Here is a 21,053-nt window from a genome sequence, read left to right as displayed (position 1 = left end):
ATTTGCATTTTAGGGGGTGATTGTTACAGACATTTTGCTCAAAAGGTCAGGTCGGGAGGTCCAAATTTCCACTTTCAAATATTTTTCACTAATATTCAACAAGTTTTACTTATAGTTTCTTAGATAATTTATATGTATTGATTGTGACAGTAAATGAGCTTCTTGTAAACATTTTACATATATCTGGTCCACTCAGTTAAACAACCCTCTGTTTTTAATAATTAATTATATATTAGATATTTCTTCTTTTTCATAGTTTCTAAACATTTTTAAAAAAATCTGGCCTCACAATAGATGATAAATAGTTTCCCTTCAAAGTTGCAATGCATTTTCTATGAATGGTTTTCAAAACATACCAATAACCAATTATCTATTAAATAGAATAAGATACTGTAGGCCTACTGCAGTAACTGGTTTCAAACACTAAACACATCAATGGAGTGATCTATCTTTTTACTTTCAAACGGGGACGGTGTGAAGTGTGAAGTACGACATCCAGTTACTTATCAATAAATATGGCAAGTATTTTGAACTCGGATGGGAACAAATCAAAGAGAATCTTTTTTTCCCCCAGAACGTTTCTACTCGGCAACCGACTTTAGAAACGTACCCCATTTTCGTGTTACTCTAAGCATATGGTCTCCTCATCAGCTGGTAGGCCTAATGAGTAAACACTGTAATCGTGTTGAGACAACGTTTGGCGACAGATTGTATTTGTTTCTTGATATTGGCAAGTAGCATTGATCTATAGCCTATAGGTGGTGGGAATAGTTACACCTAATACAGACAAACTCAGATTGACAACAATGCCGATACCGGCGATAGGGTCGTAATAGGGTGAGACAGGATGAATAGGCCTGTTGACGAAGCATGAGGGTCACCATGCGTGACAAAAATCTCTTAGAATATTACGTTTCCGCCTCTGATAATGAGCATATAGGTAATTTAGGTATACACACATCAAAGTGTTATTCTTACCACGTTGTCGATCGTAGGCCTAATTGTGTAGAGGTCGAGTCGGGGTCGGGTGACAAATTAGGTGATGTGGGTCTTCTCTTGTTTCCACTTGATTTTCATCGTTTCCATACCGCGAAGCTTGGTCGTTTTGGTTCAAAATCGTATGGTTTTGCGATTTCTTGAAGGGTCAAGGGAACTTCTTCGGACCAGGCAAGGTATCGGATGCCATTTTGTCTCACCATAAACTGGTACTTGATTTCTTTTGCATTGTGACAAGACAGGGACCCAGTTAAATTGGCACCAATTACGTCATAATCTAAGGGGGATAACTCAGGCCTGTTTAGCTCGGAAAATGAAGGCCTCATAATGGCATGACATTTTCACACTTATTGTGAGGTCGCTACATTGACTGTGAGAAAAATGAGTGTATATTTTCAAACACTGATACTAACTAATTCTAAAATTGCGTTTTGTTTAAAACAAGAAAGAAAGTGATTTTTGCGTGTACACATCCCCTTTAAGGCTTCTAGAGATTCCTCGTGACAGTTTCCATTGGCTACAGTGCCTTTAGGCTTCTAGGGATTCCTCATAACAGTTTCCACTGGCTACAATGCCTTTAGGCTTCTAGAGATTCCTCGTGACAGTTTCCATTGGCTACAGTGCCTTTAGGCTTCTAGAGATTCCTTGTGACAGTTTCCATTGGCTACAGTGCCTTTAGGCTTCTAGGGATTCCTCATAACAGTTTCCATTGGCTACAGTGCCTTTAGGCTTCTAGAGATTCCTCGTGACAGTTTCCATTGGCTACAGCGCCTTTAGGCTTCTAGAGATTCCTCGGTACAATGCCTTTAGACTTCCGGAAATCCCTCATAACAGTTTCCATTGGCTACAATGCCTTTAGGCTTCTGGAGATTCCTCATAACAGTTTCCATTGGCTACAATGCCTTTAGGCATCTAGAGATTCCTCATGACAGTTTCATGTGTGAAGCCCGTTTCTGGTGTCCCCCGCCGTGATATTGCTGGAATATTGCTAAAAGCGGCGTAAAACCAAACTCACTCACTCACTCATGACAGTTTCCATTGGCTACAATGCCTTTAGGCTTCTAGAAATTCTTCATAACAATTTCCATTGGCTACAAAGCCTTTAGGCATCTAGAAATTCCTCGTGACAGTTTCCATTGGCTACAACGCCTTTAGGCTTCTAGAGATTCTTCATAACAGTTTCAATTGGCTACAATGCCTTCAGGCATCTAGAGATTCCTCGTGACAGTTTCCATTGGCTACAACACCTTAAGGCTTCTAGAGATTCCTTGTGACAGTTTCCATTGGCTACAACGCCTTTAGGCTTCTAGAGATTCCTTGTGACAGTTTCCATTGGCTGCAGTGCCTTTAGGCTTCTAGGGATTCCTTATAACAGTCTCCATTGGCTACAGTGCCCTTAGGCTTCTAGGGATTCCTCATAACAGCCTCCATTGGCTACAGTGCCCTTAGGCTTCTAGAGATTCCTCGTGACAGTTTCCATTGGCTACAACGCCTTTAGGCTTCTAGGGATTCCACATAACAGTTTCCATTGGCTACAGTTCCTTTAGGCTTCTAGAGATTCCTCGTGACAGTTTCCATTGGCTACAACGCCTTTAGGCTTCTAGAGATTCTTCATAAGTTTCCATTGGCTACAATGCCTTTAGGCATCTAGAGATTCCTCGTGACAGTTTCCATTGGCTACAACGCCTTTAGGCTTCTAGGGATTCCTCGTGACAGTTTCCATTGGCTACAACGCCTTTAGGCTTCTAGGGATTCCTCGTGACAGTTTCCTTTGGCTACAACGCCTTTACCCTTGTAGAGATTCCTCATGACCAGGAAGCAGTGAGGAGACTGCACTTATTAATAGGTGATCCCTGCCTTGTCACAAATTGTGTTAATTTCTTAAGTCGGTCATACAATCTTATTCATTCAGTGCAATCATCAGTTTAAGACGGAACAGCATGTTAACTGTCCAGAATAATGTGGCAGTAGCTGGTTATATTGGCGACATTTCACTTGTATGCAAGGGAGATTAAATTCATGTTTCTCCAACTGAAAAGTGGTCGTAATTGTGTGAAGGATATGAGAAGAATGTAAGAATGAGTTCCTAAGGACCTATTTCTTAACTTATCCTGCAGTACCAGCGTCTACCCCTCTAGATCGGCCTCCCTTGCATCTCTTCTATCTACGTTAACCGTGCAAACACCATCTGTACAGCTGCCTGTGACTACTCCAGAGACGACAGTACTCCAGACGCCGATGACCACACTGATGCTACACCTATCTACACGTCTGTGACAACCCCAGTGCTGGCGCCAACAACCCAGAGATCAGCCTTCCCACATGTGTGTACCACCTGTCATCAGTGCCCGCCCCAGCGCGCCCGAGCAGCTGCTCTCCACGCTACTGGGTGTGGATAAACCACACACTATTTTGTCAATGCCTACCACCATTCAGCTGGACCTGATGCTTAAGGATGGTCTGAATGGTCTGATGGAAGGATGGAAGAATTTGCAATATTATCTTTATCGCCGGCGTTCAAGGTTCTTCGTTTGAGGAAGGATAATTTCCCCATCCAGGTGTTGGAGGTGGTAGACATGGCACACTCATAGGATGACCTCGCAGACAGAAGATAGCCATAACACAATCTCCTTGTGCTCTTATTCTGCAGGATTTTGAGACAGCTGGATTGGATCCCCCACCAACCCTCACGAAATCCGAGTGGTCAATGGACACTCTTTCCTTCAACAGAAGTTTGAAGTTTTCCTCAACTCCTCCGCAGCGCCTGGCCTCATGGTGAGGGTTCTGTGAAAGTTTGCAAGAATTCTCCCTGTCTGATCGGTGTCCGTACTCTTGTAGAATTTGTTTCATGTGGCTTTTGGTAGACATGATCTGTACCAAAACCTGAAGACCATCACACATTCACGATCGAGTAGACATTTGACAGAATTGTGTTGTAACGAGGCACCACCCTTCATCGTCACCTCAATATATGATGCCCAGGGAATGGAAACAATCACCGTACATCGTACAGTACGATCTTTCAGACAAAAGAATTATTTATATTCACCCTTATCTACTAGATATGTCGTCAATCTTATAATTTTTCCCATGACTGATACGTCACCTTCCAATGACAAGCGGTCAAACGAAGCACGTAACTTCATTGTCACATTGGTATAAGAAAGGGATGGAAATGATCTCCTCACTTCATACAGTGTGATCTTTCAGACCAAAGTTTCATATATATTCAGCCTTATCTACTGGATACAGCTTCAACTTCTCATGGGCAGGATTGGTCGAAGTAGTTACAGATCTGTGCAAGTGATGTGCTCAACTACTGCCGTGAACTACTGCAGAGTTTATGTCACTTAGGAACGCATCTAAAGGTGTGCCCTGCGCTGTACCATGTGATAAAGATGCATTAAGGAGTAATGCAGGATAAGTTAAAATGATGGCAGATGAAATGAGAAATTTGGACCATGTCCCATTTTTGTTACTTCAGTTCATAGGAGGCCTGTTTAACACCATCAAGGGCCACCTAATGGTTCCACTGGTCAAACGACTGAAGATGCAATAATTGATTTTTCAGTGTCCGTTCCATGACTGGCAGTGTCTGTTAGGATTGTTAAAGTCAGTGCAGGACGCCACAAGGAGAAGACGTCTTCATCTCCAGCCATTGATCCACCAGAAACATCCAGATCTGATATTCTTATTGTGAGACAATTTCTAGAGTCAAACTCAGAGAGACCGAGAGACTCCAACTCACCACCTCTTTCCCGACGCATCACTACAGGATTGAGGAGGTCATGTGGACCCCCTCTCAGTCTCAGGTGTGCAGTCAAGTCAGTCAAAACGGCACATAAGTAGCCTTTAGTTCTTATCCCTTATACTGGCGATAGCTCACAGGAAACAAAGCTGGAAGGGCACCTGAGTCCTTGTCTGGTCTCCACTGACAACTCCACAGTGGCACACTACAGCAAAACTGGCCCCCACTGTTTTGCAAAATGAACATATTTCTTTTAGTCTCTGACACTTGTACTCAGTAGATAAAAAATTCAAAATTAACATATTATTTGTAATTTCAACATGGTTGATAAATGAGCTGAAGTGTCACTGGATTGTCTGGTCCAGACTCGAATGTTTACAAGTCACTGTCGTATTGTTTTTTGTGAGGATTGTGTGAGTAGTGAGTGTTGTAGGTGGGGAGCACAGAATTATCTTTGACAGAACATTCCAGTTCATGCCAGGGCTCCCCTGATCCCTGGCCTGACAAATGTCGTCACTCTCATCCTGTCAAGACAACACCAGTCCAGCCCATCAAAGTGGCAACTTCATCCAACTTCAAGTTGGTTAATGTGTTGTCAACAGGAAGCCTAGTCATGGAAAATCCACCCTGGGCACGTTCAGCCCAAGATCGTTGGCTCGGCACATGTGGAACATCTGCAAAGGCATTAATGGCTGGTGGGTTCATCAGAGAAGCACAGGCCATTGTGTGGACACACAGGAATTCCACTGGAATGTCCTATGACACTAAAGAGGACTCTTTCACAGCCTACTGTAAGGCAAGAGGACGGGAGCCTGTGTAGGTGATGCCTCAGTTCATCAGATACTACTTGTTATTTCTTCTAAAAGCCAAGAAGTTATGGAGTAGCACCATAGGGACTTACAACCGGGGATAAATGGCAGGCAGTGGAATATCAGACTTGAAGGACTGTGGACCAAGGAGTAGGTATAAGTCATGACAAGTCAGCAGTATCTTCATGCCCCATTACTGATGACACTGCTGATATGAAATTTTGGGATTTTGTTGTTATAAGCTACAAATAATTTCCAATCCAGCCACTGCTGAGTGCTGACGAAATGTTTCCCTTGTGTCACAATAAATGTTTTCAGGGATTGTTGTGCTCTTGTTGCTATTTGCCACATCTTGGAAGTTTCGATCCTTATGTCAAGTATCAGGAGCCGTACATGTACTTGACCATGTATCATAGCTTTGCATGTTAGAGTAGGGTTGTGACAGGTTATTCAGGATTAGTGAAGAGGGTAGTTGCTTAGGTTAGTCCAATCCAATCCAACACTGCAAGCTGCTGACCCTGCCAGCATCTGTGGGATAAACACTGGAATATGTTGTATCAGGATAAAAATATGAACTATTAGTCATATTCATGATATTAGTATACTTATCCTGACACAACAAGACTCGGGCACACCAGTCTGTCACATGTATGGATATGAAGATAGGTGCTGATGGGAAGGCAGTGAGGGATCAAGGACAGATAACTCTGATTGGTAAGCAAGGGCAACAGGCTCCCCGGATGTAGAACAGGAATGTTTTGGGTTCTGTATTACATGAGTGAAGAGAACAAATTGCAATATGTTGTTTCCGGATAAGTATACTTATATTAATATATGACTGTTGTGCATATAGCTGATGCCAAGTTCTCATTAGCAAGTCATTAATTTGCACTGTATCTTCTGACTAAGTCACTGGAGTTACGTATGCTCCACTGATCTGTTTCAGATAATGATCTCAGGTTTTCATCTTCCAGGTGGTTTGATCTGAATGATATAGAAAAGTAATGACCTGTGGTACATTTCAGCACATCAATGACATCAGCTTGTCAATCGCCCTGGATGACACGTTACGGAAGGCGGAAGGCATCTTCCTGCAACTGAAGGCCTACAAGAAGCTGCCACAGACTGTCAAAGAAATTCTTGGTCTGGCAACGTCTCCCGGGCACTCGACCTCCTCGTCATCACGTAGCACGCCAGCCAGCACCCCTATCAACTATGAGAGCAGTCCTCGTCTGGAGCTTCGCGGACTCAATGTTACAAATGGTACCAGTAACTGCAGCTCGTCAGTCACGACGCCTGATGATAGCAGCATTGAAATCCTGGCTGAGACAGCTGATGCAGGGGTGACCAACTACTACCACTAAACACTGTGATAAATGCCAGGTATGGCACAAGATGCTGGAAGCAGGCCTATGTACATGTGGTAAGCTGGTCACATCCCCAACATCCATTCCGTATTTCGGTCAAGTGTCAATAATTATACTTCTCTCCAACAATGTATTCAAACCAGAAACACTTTCTGTGGAACTGTATTGAAAAACGTGTTTCCTTCCACTCGTTTCTTATGCATGTCTTAACCAGGTCATTATGTTGGGCCAGATGTGTTAAGCTATTACAAATATGCCATCTCAAAATGCTTTTGTATGTAACATATGCTATGGGAAGCCAAGATGAGGGACACATAGTGATCGGGTAACATTGACCAGTCTGCAGCCATCATATGCCTTGATGCTCTTCCTAGTCCTATATGTACGGGTTGTGTCAGAAAGAGAGAGAGAGAGAGGTGTGTTTGTATTTCACTGTGGTTGAGTGTCCTGGAGCCTTATTTATTGTTACCTGGAATACAAAAAGTGTCAGCCATTTAATTTGGATTCAGATTATGTCATGACGTTACCTAGAATACAGAAAATACAAGGACAATGTTGCCTTGCGTAACAAAAATGTCTTGTTATCTTGCATACAAAGCAGGGATACATAGTCATACAGCTTGTTACAGCTTGGATATTGAGAAAAACATCTTTATACCTTGGATGCTAGAATATCATGTTGTTATCAGTGTTTCAAAGAATGTGAGCTTGTCACCTATGATTAAGGGTGTATCACTTCGTGTTTGTAAATAGACTTTTGTCAGATTGATTATGTTGAGATGATCATGTAGGATATTTTATTTCTCAAGAATTACATGTAGGTACAATAGGTGTTGATTTTCAATATTTTCTTATAATTCAAAGTATGCTCTATTATTTTCTTTAACCAGATGTTAATTTGTATTCCGTGATTTTTACAATGCTTGTACATGATTGAATATGTTGACATTTGTATATGTTGGGTGCCTGTGAAAGTGTATGCCCTGAAGGTCTGGTACAACTAGTTAGTTTCTTCCTGTTGACAATGCATATGGATCTGTTGCTCACCAACATGCTCCACACTACAGCTGCAGAGGTGCAGTGTGCTGTGACAGGTAGCTTGTCTTCATGGCACACTGCTTTCTGGCTTAAATGTTATCACATCACACTGGTGTACAGCCATGTGCTTCTTTCTTTTTGTGCCTTTGGTCATGTGTTTTTTGACCATATGCACACCAATTGTCAGCAAGAACTCAGGCCGTAACAGCAAGTTTGCAGGACTCTGTTCATCATGCTTTATGTCCATTTTTAAAACAGTATTTAATCAAAATGTAAGATTAATTTATCCATGTTTATGGTGATAGTGAATATCTGATCTCTTCTCTTGTGTCTAAAGATATTTTATGCAGCTTGTGTGAGAAACAAGATGATGAAAGTGTTGATGAATGATGAGCCTGAAAGTCAAGAGTTTGTGAATGTTGTGAGCACAAAGGGATGTAAATTTGCTTCAGATATGTTACTAAAGCTTTGATTCAGGTGCAATACATTATTGATGCTGATTTAACTGATGAGATTGCATTCAGGAAAACAGCATGATTGTGTTTAATGAAGGAGTATATCTGTAATGCTAGATTATTGCATGAAAGTAAGACATTTCTCCTTACTAATTTTCTGCACCAATACTATTTATCATCTAAGGTCATAATCCATATGTTGACCGTAGATGCTGGAATGAATGATTACAATATCATGTGATTGTCTCTGGACAATGAAAATGGTCATTGACCATTTATTATGTGATACTAACATACAATGTTTTTGTTCCTTCAGATAGTGTATGACTGTGACCAGTGCAGTTTTGAAACAACCTGGTGTATATGTGTAGCCTGTGTTCTTTCTTGCATGTCATGTAGATTTTGAAGATACAACCGTATGATACTGAGAATCTTGAACCACTACCTAGAGGGGGGCGCTAAACATTAAGTATGCTCCTAAATGTCACTAAAATCAGGTGTTTCCCTCCGATACGTCTCTGCACCAACATCTAAAGACACCTCCAGAGATCTGTGTTCAGGTTAACCCTGAGTGACTTTGAGCACCCGGGCTAAATGAAAGATCCATGGGTTCTTCAGACAATCAGATGTCAGCTTCCAAAAATGATTTATAGCCATTTCTTCACTACATTGAAAAGGAAATTTCTATTTTAGAAAAAGAAAACCCTGACAGGATGCAAATAGTGCTTAAGTATTACACCTTTGCTATGTACATTTTAGGAAGGTTGTTTAAATTTGTTTCAAGAGACAAAATGCAGATATGCTGGTCTGAATGGTACACTTAATGTACCGATAGTTTAGAAGCCTGGACACTCATCAGAAAGTTTACCTGCTTTGACCTCATGGATAATGGAGGCGTTATCATGTCTTCACGCAGAGGGATATCGTGTCGGGAGAAAAAGATCTGATTTTAATAACATTGGTATGCACCTACTTCAACAATCATACATATCTATATATACGTTAGTTCTCAGGAGCTGTGAATTTGAATAGAGTTGGAGTTTCATTGCTTGAAAGAATTAACTTAAACTTGTAATATGTTACTTGTAACATTATTTCCTTGGATACTTTTCCTATTTTATATTATTGGGGATAAGATGTCCCATCTCGGGGGGGTGGGGTGGGGGGGTAATTTTCAACAGAACAGTTGAGAAGACATCTAGGATAGTAGCTTTCGCTTTGTCATCATGTAAGCCAGGGTACAACATATGGTCAGATATGCTGTGCCCATGTTCTTGGGGACAGGATGTACTTGTGATGGGTTTGTACATGTTATGGTACATAGACATACAGATCTTCACTGATGGTATGTACTTAAACTAAGTCCTTGTGTCGGGATCACTCTGTGCAAGTAGCCCAGCAAGGTGTTGGTCATATAGGGCATCACAGGCTGTAAGGAGTTTTCAAAGCTAATTCTTTCTAATTTCTTTATCATTTATTTCCAGTAGATTTTATGAGGTTGCTAAAATAGACCAGTTCTCAAAATATTTGGACTATCACTTTGAAGGAACATATAAGGATACATCATCATTTTCCATCTATAGAAAATCAGATGACAGTTGCAAGCATTGTGAAACCATTACAATGACATATGCTCTAGTTTGTTTATCTGGTCACACTGATGTGCTGCCATGTCTATAGACTAGAGCTGTGTATGTTATCTATGGTATTTTTACAATTCCTTGTCACTTTCTTACATACTTTTTTGACTCCAAATTATATAGCCTTGAAACTTTGAAGCATTTTGAATGTGTTAGTACCGTGTGCAGCAGCATGTGTTAGTGCATGTTGTTAGGTAGTCAGATACATGCCCCTTACCTACAGCTGGAAACATGTTTCACGTCCAGTGCGACACTAAGCCAGTTCATAGTGTGGTCATTTACAGAAATAGAAAGAAATATATTTGGGAAAGTATGTTTTAAATATGAGTATTATCAGTACAAATATCTATCTATTCAAAATGAATAATCTTTGGTAAATATATAAAAACTGACAAAGACTATAATCAGTGAGTTGAAGTGTGATTGGATGCCTGTCCGGCTCACCTGTCAGGAACCAGGGACTCTCTCATATGCTCTGAAGTCACTGCGTATATTGAATCTCTTAGGTTCTGATTGGAGGACAAATTTGCTCATAAAATCGGTAGCTGAGTGGATTATCATACCTTTACTAAAACAGACCTGTGCGAGAAACTGTTTCGACCACACAGATTCGAGTTTATGGGTTTCACGAAAGAGGTAAACTTCTGCAACCTGTATCACCCTGTACTTTCTGCAGACATTAAGACTGTTGCAATGGATCCACTCTCCTGATTACTGTATGGCATGGCATGTAATAGTTCACTGGACAAAAAAGTAGGGATCTGGAACATAATGAGGGTAAGTGTGTTGCCTTACTTAAGGAATGAAGTTTTTATCAGACATCAAACTTTTGAACTAGCCTCCCTTAGCCTAATGAAATGCATATAGGAAATCAATTTGATTAATTTTGATTCAACTTTCTAGTTTCTTTATGCTAGCTTGGTGTGTGTCTGTTTTTACTTTCATTCAACACTTGTCTTAGATAATTTCTGTCTCTGTCAATAGGACTCAGTAATGTCAAAAATGTGCTCCCAGTCTATTGGGACATTTTCTATACATGAATCTGTGAAAAGCATAAGAAAACTCAGTATTGAAACATGTAACTCAACGTGACCAATCAAACAGCTTCCTTTCAAACAGTGGAAATGATAAGTCAAGGTTTATTTGTTTTTCAAAATGTCCTTTGTCTCCAGGAAATCCAAGCCAGTGTGACCTATTATCCACTTGTAGCCACTAACCTTGTGGTAAAATGTGTTCTCACCCTTCTCCATTTATATAACAGTTCATAAAACATGATTACAGAATATAACATTATCTGTCTCCTCCATCACTTTATATCCTTACTAGTAGAATATTTCTGGTAGAATAGGTCTTCAGCAACCAATGCTTGCCATAAAAAGCGACAAACGGGATCAGGTGGTCAGGCTCGCTGACTTGGCTGATGCATGTCATTGATCCCAATTGTGTGGATTGATGCTGATGATATCAATCCTTGGATTGTCTGGTCCAGACTCAGTTATTTACAGACCGCCGTCATATAGCTGGAATATTGCTGAGTGCGGCGTTAAACAACAAACCAACCAATCACATCCTTTCATCTTCTACCAGGGGCGGTCGGGTAGCCTAGTGGTTAAAGCGTTCGCTCTTCACGACAAAGACCCAGGTTTGATTCCCGACATGGGTACAATGTGTGAACCCCATTTCTGGAATATTGCTAGAAGCGGCGTAAAACCATACTCACTCACTCACTCATCTTCTACCATCTGAGCTTATTCTCTTTTGAGCCAGGGGGTATGGGCTTGTTTTTCTTGGTATGTGTTGTCTTGGATGTAATAGCATGTTCTAACACATTGGGATTAGTGTCAAACCAATTGCTTTATATTGCTGCAACCAATGTCATTGTTATACCTCTTTTAGGAATCTTGCAATTCCTTTGGGTAATCTGTACCAAGTGACGAAACAATACATTTCAATGTAGACCCCGAAATCTTGTAACTGACACTGACCTTGATTATTGATTTGTCACATGATCAGTAATCACCTATCATGTGATGAATATTGACTCGTCTGCTAGAAAACAAGATGATGTCTGGTACAAACATTTCTTAGTTCGCAGCTAAGTTACTGTAATGAAACAGGGGATGTTTTTTTGAAAGACTGCATGAACTTCAAAGAGAATTTCGGTAAGACAATATGAATGATTACTCTTGACGAAATACACATGGGAAAAGGAGGACCCTCAGAGCTGACCCCTTAGGCAGTCTGACCGGACCAACACGGGTTGGTTCCTCGGGTCCTTGTTAAGAGTAATTGTTTGTATAATATATACTATAGTTAACTTTTATCATAACTTGGTTTGGAGATTTTGAATGATGGTAATCAAGTTATTCTAGTCACATTGTTACTAATCATCCAACAAACTTTAGGATATGTAATTTTCATGACATGCATAATAGTACTTTTAAAACATAGATTATTAATCTCTTTTTGTAACTCGAAAGTGTTAGACTATTTACTGAGACAAGGGTATTTGTGGATTGAGGTATACAGATAATTGAGGGTGGGGTATATACAGTAATATTTGACGCTGTCAGTAACTTCTGTTGGTGGCAGTTGTTGTCTTACTATTTAGTCACATCTACCAATTACTGCTGTTTTCTTTGTGATTGGAGGAACTGCTCTGCTCTGACTTTGGGAAGTGTAATTGGTCACAGTAATTTCACATGTGACGGATGATAGGCTTGTGTTGAGTATTTAAAAGCAAACAGTTACAGCTTCTTCAAGAATGTTTAGTTTGATTTGGAAGGAATGTTTTTAATACCTCAAGACAGGCACAGACCAGCTATGACCTATGATGTCCATTGTGGAATGAAAGGATGATAACGTTTTACAGGAAGATCTTAGTATGCCAATGCCACGTTAATAAGAAATTCTCTCTAAATAGAAAGTTCTCTATTAAAGTAGCAGTCTTGCGACTTTAGCCACTAGTTTGAAGCTTGAGTAACACTCTGTTCAGTCCTGTAAACTCAGAAATATTAACTATTCTACTAAATTTATGGAAAATGATGCTGAGAGCAGAGTTTGGGCTTGTAGCCTCAAACAGCTTTTGGGACATTTTGGCACAGATTGCAGTAGTATGTATTGCTTATGAGAGTAGGATAGACAGCAAACGTATCCACTTAAAATCAGATCAACAAATAGGGGTATTGAGTGAAAGTAAAGATCTGACTGAGATTGGAACGAGATGTATCTTTATGTAACAAATCTTGATATATTTGCTAAATATGTACTGATGTGTTAACATGCATCAGAAGAGGTTACCATTCATAATCATCACAAGAAATGCAAGTTTAAGTATATTGCTTTTATTTTCCTTATTTTTAACAGAAAATCGAGGAAACAGAAACTAAAACTGCCAAACTTAGATTTTTAATTGAACTGACAACAGATCATCTAGAATACCAAATCATGTATAGCCTTCTATTTTTATAGCTGTTGATTTATTAATCTTTTATGCTAGTGACAGTGCGATGCCAGCAGTTGATCTGCATATGTACAGTTCATGTAAATAAAACTTTTAAAATTGATAATTTGTGTTTTCCTCCTTTGTATTTGTGTTTCTGAAGAATGAAGGAACTACAGGCATCACGGTTTACCTATGATCAGTGGAACTTGGCATGATGAAAAGATGCAATTCCCAACTGACACCTGCAATGCCTACACTGGACGTTTGAACTGCATGTGTATTTAGAGATGATTACTATGTTTACATAAAATATAATTGAGTGAAATTACACCGTTTTCTAGAACTAGTTTCAGTCTGCCTGACTGATGCTGATATTCAGGCTAAGACATATAAGGTCAATTCATAATAAATCTTTCTTGTCAAATAACAGGTTCATCCCATCTTATGACCTCAAAAACTTGGTGGTTGAGCCACTAATTTAAATATCAATTCTGTCACGTCACTGGATGAGATAACATGTTATTTGACAAGAAACCTCAAAATATCCTCTCCATGAGAGTTCTGATGTATTTGTAGTATACTGAACAACAAAAGTTCCTGTGACATTGAATAAGATTTAATGCTAAGTTATGTTTTTTACCAAATCTGAAACAATTTAGGTTTGCAACAGATAAAAGACTCCTGTAAGTGTTCAAATGGTTTAATTTGCCATACTGACTTCAGAAAATGCGTGATTTCATAAAAACACACGAACAATAGCATGTGTGTCCACCTCTGGTTGGGATGCAAGCACCACATCTTCGTCTCATGGAATGGACCAGGCGTCGCACAAAGTCCTGTGGGATATCTGTCCATATCTGCTGGAGCATATTTTGAAGTTCCTGGAGTGTCTGTGAAACAGGTGGTTGACGTCGAAGGCACATCGCATCCCACTTGTGCTTGATTGGTGAGAGATCAGGGGAGCGAGCTGGCCAGGGGATGACATTCACGTGGTTTTGTTGTAGAGAAACCTGAACAAGTCGAGTGATATGAGGCCGGGCGTTGGAAGGTAATGCCTGGGCTATGACGACGCAAAAACGGTAGAACAAGGCCGATGATCTCATCGCGATAGCGCTGTCCATTGAGATTTCCCTCTACCACTATCAAACGGGTCCTCTGTCTTGCTGTATTCCGACCCCATACCATAACGCTGCCGCCCCCGAAACGATCTTCTTCCATGACACATTGATTGACTTAATGTTCATCTCGACGTCGGTACACTCGAATCCGTCCATCGCTGTGGCTGAGGTGAAAACGAGTGAATCTACACCAAATGGTGTTTCTGTTGACGTCAAATTGTCTTGCAATATCACGTTGACTCGATCCTGCTTCAAGCATACCAATGGCTCGCAGACGCTCATTTTCGGACAGGCGTGTCATTTCGTAATGTTGAATAATTGCGTAATTTTGTTGTTTTTCTGAGTGGTTGTTGTCAGCACGATGCTGATCAATGCATATGGAATCCCACACACGTTTTTATACCCATTCTTGGGTTTTGAAATGCATGGGGCTTGCATAAAAGTCAACTTTTGCATGGAATGCATGCTTTTCTGTAGCAGTTGCGTTTTTGTGACTTGATTCCATACATGTACTGCAATATTGAAAACCAAACTTTACTTGTTTGAAAAATACACTAAAATATTTGTGTCACAGGAACTTTTGTTGTTGAGTAAATGTGAAAGTTGTACGCTTGTAGTTCGTAAATCATGCAAGGTTCTATATATCTGTCCTGCATCCGAGCATGGAGTACGATGGCGTCATTTAACCTCAACTTAATTGTCTTCACTGCCTCAATGGTGTCGGTTTTGTCATCAGTGGCTTCCCCAGTGTCGGGGTAAAGTTTAGCTTTCCTTCTTCAAGGGAGAGATGGGCGGATCCGTGTCTTTTGTGACCGAATGAGTGTTGAACTTGATTTTACGTTCAATAAGTCATCCGAATCAGCGGAGGAAGTGTCATGATGTGATGAACCACCTCTTATGGACTTAACAGATCTTGTTAATATCCAGTGCAACTTAACAGATGTGTATTATCGTGACGAGGTCTTATGTCCTCAAGTTGTCTCAGTGTCTTCTAGGCCTCATAGGCTGAGATCACTCATCCAAGGCTCAAATGACTCCGCAGGCTCAAATTGTGCGCGCTGCTTGAATGACACATGTGCTCAACCCCCATGTTGTTGTGTCGATTTCTCAGACATATGCCACCTGAACCGCCCTGTTAATGTGGTCACAACTTCGCTGTTCACCACTTATTTATTTGTCCACTCTTTACAAACTGACGAAATACGAATAGTTTTACATTAGAAACCTATTTGAGAGTGATTCATTGACACATGCTTATAATACAGTCGAATTGAACAATGGACGCTGCATTTTGCAGTGATTTCTTGTTATGATTATATATAAACCTCCTGCCACTTTGGTCAATAGCATCTTCCTATCTCATAGTAACCTTGTAAGAAGTACTACTTCCAAGTGAGAACTGCTCAGAGGTTTTACATTTGAATTGTAAGACCTAGGTTTAACAATTTATCTTTCATAAACTGGCCTTTTGATATGAATATAATGTTGAGTTTTGATTGGTTAGAAGTCACTATATTTTTATATGAAAATTCGAAATCACGTGAATCTGAATCGAACCTGCAGCCTCGCATATTGTGTCCATTTTGTGAGCCACTGGGGCATTTGATGAATGGTTGTTAAATTTTACACACACGTCATGACTTCGTTCTGTGTATGCTGCACCTGGTTTTTCTCCCGCATGCTTTCATCCACGACACACTATTGCCAAGATAAGGTATCTCGATGTTTTCTTATTGTTTTGAGATGGTTTATATGTTGGATAAAACACTCCTCGCAGTTTTGTTTTTCAACCAAAACCCAGGAGTGCTTTATCCTTAACAGAAAGGTTTTGTCATTTAAATAAAATAAAACCTTGTTGAACAATTGTTTTTATCTTCATTAAATGTTTATAGATTATTTTATTTCTATTTTATTTCTATAAGGAAATGATGATGTATGGTACCTTTCCCGGCGCTGTGCATTATTGGAATCCAAATAACTACTTCCTTTCCAGAAACCGTTCCAGATATCATTACCCTCGGTTAGTCCGTTCTTCATGAACAGATATTTTACACGAGGGTAGTTGACAAGGTTCTAGCTTGCACACATGAATTGTAGGAGCTTATATTGTATATTCATCTGAGGCTGACTTGCTCTCTTTGCGAACAGCTGGTGTCATCATTGATTTTCAGTCATTCATTCATATAATTTTCACAGCTATTTTGTATTTTACGCCCAATGGAATCTGTTTCGTTGAAAAACGAGACTGGGTATTTTCTAGCATTGACGTTTTATATTTCTAGAATAATTTTATTTTACGACAAAAGTATTGTTCCTTAAAAGCAAAAGGAATTCGATATGCCTGTAATGTTTTGTTTTTGCTTGACATGGATACTAGTATTTGATACTGACCGTCGTAGCTTGAGGTAGTGACGCTACGAGCACACGCAAATTACAGTAAACTACGGTTATAACGAAACTAAACTCATTAAAATATTACACGTATTACATGTATTGGAAGTGTATTTCATCATTCAGTAAGGAAGAAGCACATACTGTCTACTGTGGGGGTACATGTCACCTGGGAGTACAAGGGATACATGTCACCAGGGAGTACATGGGGTACATGTCACCAGAGAGTACATGGGGTACATGTCACCAGGGAGTACAAGGGGTACATGTCACCAGGGAGTACAAGGGGTACATGTCACCAGGGAGTACAAGGGGTACATGTCACCAGGGAGTACAAGGGGTACATGTCACCAGGGAGTACATGGGGTACATGTCACCAGGGAGTACATGGGGTACATGTCACCAGGGAGTACAAGGGGTACATGTCACCAGGGAGTACAAGGGGTACATGTCACCAGGGAGTACAAGGGGTACATGTCACCAGGGAGTACATGGGGTACATGTCACCAGGGAGTACATGGGGTACATGTCACCAGGGAGTACAAGGGGTACATGTCACCAGGGAGTACAAGGGGTACATGTCACCAGGGAGTACATGGGGTACATGTCACCAGGGAGTACATGGGGTACATGTCACCAGGGAGTACAAGGGGTACATGTCACCAGGGAGTACAAGGGGTACATGTCACCAGGGAGTACATGGGGTACATGTCACCAGGGAGTACATGGGGTACATGTCACCAGGGAGTACATGGGGTACATGTCACCAGGGAGTACAAGGGGTACATGTCACCAGGGAGTACAAGGGGTACATGTCACCAGGGAGTACATGGGGTACATGTCACCAGGGAGTACAAGGGGTACATGTCACCAGGGAGTACAAGGGGTACATGTCACCAGGGAGTACATGGGGTACATGTCACCAGGGAGTACAAGGGGTACATGTCACCAGGGAGTACATGGGGTACATGTCACCAGGGAGTACAAGGGGTACATGTCACCAGGGAGTACAAGGGTTACATGTCACCAGAGAATCTTTGTATAGTCTCCCGAATGTTGCACATACATGTTGTAGATTTGACGACCCTAAATTCTAGTTGAAACCGAAGGCGAAGCTCATCTGTTTCAATCAGAGGTTGTTATTGTGAACTGAAACTTCTAATTGACTATACACAATCGAATATTTTCCAATTCAGGATAAAATTGACATCTTTCATAATTTCCACTCCGTCATATTGTAACTATAGCTTTCGTATGAGAATGTTTTCGAGAAAATGATTTGGGTGTGGTCAATGATTCTGTTGACACGCCGCCTCTGAGATACTGTATACTGCTGGAGTGACGACGCAAACTTAATAGGTTGCCTGTGGAAGCTTCCTTCTGGGTCAACAACAGCACGCCTGACATCTCCGACCACGCCAAGAAACGACAGAATACGAGCCAGCTCTTTCTCCAGGTTAGCCTGGATATTCTCGTAGACTATCGGCATCACGTGGTCCGCCTGCAACCACGACCTGTAGAACGGAAGCCAGGCACGTCGGAAACGGCTGCTTTCAGAATCCCAATCTTAAAAGAAATATCAAATACACTTGTTGAGCTACAACTAAACTTGATGTTTTATTTTAGTTAGATCACATCAAGAAGCTTCTGATTTGATAACAGCCACCAAAAAATATCCTAACATTTGATTTAGCTATTACTTTTAAATGCGTTTTGCTTCAAGAATCAAATAGAATGGATAACCAAAGTAGTAAACTTCACATAGTGTGCAACCATGAACACCTAGTTCATGACCATCCCATTATTCCAGTCTATTAGCAATGTGGCCCAAATTAATAATGCAACAGCCGTCCGTGATATAGACTCTCGTTGGCACTTTTCTTATCGATCATATTAGGAGCCAACATGACGGCCCACATATGCGTTATACATTGAATCATGGGCTCACATTTCTGCCAGGCCTGTATAGGTGCAGTGCCTGTGTGTTGTCCCGAGAATACCCTGTTGAAGTTGGCGACAATGGCGTGGTATGGGTTTCTGATGATCAGCAGCACCTTGTCAGGTGTAAAGGTGTTGTCGGGATATCTCAGGTGTGTCTTGATAGCCACAACGGAATGGTCAGCTCGCTCTTCTCCGCAGAACACATCCAGCAAGGATCTGTCATGATGGACGGAGCCTGTTGCAAGCCCTTGTACCAGAGAGAAGAAAAGGGAAGGTCAATTGATGCCTTTCGCAATCACTGTTCATCAAATTTCAAGGTTCAGATTATCATCGCACCGGATATTTCCTCATCAAGGAGTTGTCTGTTCTTCTCTCCGTACGCGATCTAGAGTGGGGGCGCAGCGGGGTGGCGCGCGTTTTCCCCCTTCCTCCTTATGGTGTTTACAAATCATTTTGACGTACGAAAAAAACATCAACTAGAAATGCACCAGCTGACATGCATCAACTTGGAATGTTCTAGCTGACATGCATCAACTAAGAATGTTCCAGCTGACATGCATCAACTAGGAATGTTCCAGCTGACATGCATCAACTAGGAATATTCCAGCTGACATGCATCAGCTAGAAATTTTCCAACTGACATGCATCAACTAGGAATATTCCAGCTGACATGCATCAACAAGGAATGTTCCAGCTGACATGCATCAACTAGGAATGTTCCAGCTGACATGCATCAACTAGGAATGTTCCAGCTGACATGCATCAGCTAGAAATGTTCCAACTGACATGCATCAACTAGGAATATTCCAGCTGACAATTCTCATGGACATACATCAACTAGGAACGTTCTTACCATAATAAAGTATCATTTTCTCCGACATCAACAATTCTCACCTGTCATTCGCTCGATGAGGTGCCTTACCCAGGTATTGCCTGTCCCGGGAAAACTTGCTAGTGCCGTCAGAGAAAGGGGTACATCGGAAAATCGGATGCCTGTTCTGCAGTCGGAAGAGTTGTGTGTGTTGTCAAAAGTGTCCTTTCTTTGTATGGAGTTTGTCGGGTTGGCGCGAGCTGCTTGGTGGTTTTCATGATGTTCACTCAACCACTTGTGCGCCCTATGTTCAGCTAACCGAGGTCGGTAAATATTATAGCTACTTCTAGTACTAGACCGTAAATACATCAGTATTGACAAGAAACTTAACAGAACGATGAGAAAACATTTTCGACAAGTTATTCTCATCGCTTAACATTTGAAGAATAGCAAAACATGTCAGCTTTTACCCAACACAATATGTAAACTGACACTACATAACCAAAAAAGACAACCGCTGTCAGTGATACTCCAGGGAGAATCAATTACCCAGCAGGTATCAAGTGTCCCCAGATCCCCAGTCGTGTTTAATGTATTATGTACATAGTCAGCTTGGCAGAAGTGTGAAGCTGTTGCCCAAAAATCGAATCTCCACAGTAATGCGTTCTACAAATCCTTGTGTAAAATTATAATGTAGAGAATATAGTGGTGGTGGTCATAGAATTCTAATATACATCCGAATAAAATGTTTTTCTTGTAGATTAAATTAACGTACACCAGCTGTTACAGTGGTGATTGAGTTTGGTTTGACGTGGCTTTGAATTGTATTTTCGATTATATGGCGTGGCGTTATCTGCATGTCAAGATCATCTTTTTGAGCGCATTTTATATGATTATGTAAATGTTTAGTAGGCGTGGCCACAAGACGTATAATTGCCGGTTATGTTTCCGGTGGCGTGTAAAACGTAAATATGTTAGAAGACGTGAAACATATGTAGTGATTGACAAGTACTTCCGATAAGTGCGTATAATATACTGTTTGGCAGGTCCTTTCCCACGTTTGACTGTCAGTACCCTACGCCCTTTGGATGTACTGTGTATCCACTTTCCTATGCTTTAACTGTCAGTACCCTACGCCCTTTGGATGTACTAAATATCCACTTTCTCACGCTTTGACTGTCAGTACCCTACGCCCTTTGGATGTACTGTGTATCCACTTTCCCAGGCATTAACTGTCAGTACCCTACGCCCTTTGGATGTGTTATATGTCCACTTTCCCAGGCTTTGACTGTCA

General features: G+C 40.9%; 2 protein-coding genes across 2 annotated transcripts in view; one reads left to right on the top strand and one right to left on the bottom strand.

The window, feature by feature from the left end:
- The window catches only part of LOC139473610 (TBC1 domain family member 15-like), a 39,636-nt gene extending 30,078 nt beyond the window's left edge, over nt 1-9,558 (top strand). Inside the window, exon 15 of the mRNA XM_071256282.1 lies at nt 6,579-9,558. Within this exon, the coding sequence (XP_071112383.1) occupies nt 6,579-6,917 (339 nt within the window). The 3' untranslated portion in view covers nt 6,918-9,558. The remainder of the gene's footprint in view (nt 1-6,578) is intronic.
- An 8,541-nt stretch (nt 9,559-18,099) lies between these two features.
- Nucleotides 18,100-20,188, bottom strand: LOC139473554 (WSCD family member GA21586-like). Its single transcript, XM_071256204.1, has 3 exons — nt 19,843-20,188; nt 18,956-19,195; nt 18,100-18,573 (listed from the first exon to the last, which is right to left on the bottom strand). Exons 1-3 carry the CDS (start codon nt 20,186-20,188, stop codon nt 18,221-18,223), a joined length of 939 nt encoding a protein of 312 aa, XP_071112305.1. The 3' UTR covers nt 18,100-18,220.
- Between the last annotated feature and the right edge of the window lie 865 nt (nt 20,189-21,053).

This window comes from Haliotis cracherodii, unplaced genomic scaffold, assembly GCF_022045235.1.
Source record: "Haliotis cracherodii isolate W230 unplaced genomic scaffold, xgHalCrac1.p SCAF_3, whole genome shotgun sequence".
Lineage (NCBI taxonomy): Eukaryota > Metazoa > Mollusca > Gastropoda > Lepetellida > Haliotidae > Haliotis > Haliotis cracherodii.
This window is presented reverse-complemented; position numbering and strand designations above follow the sequence as displayed.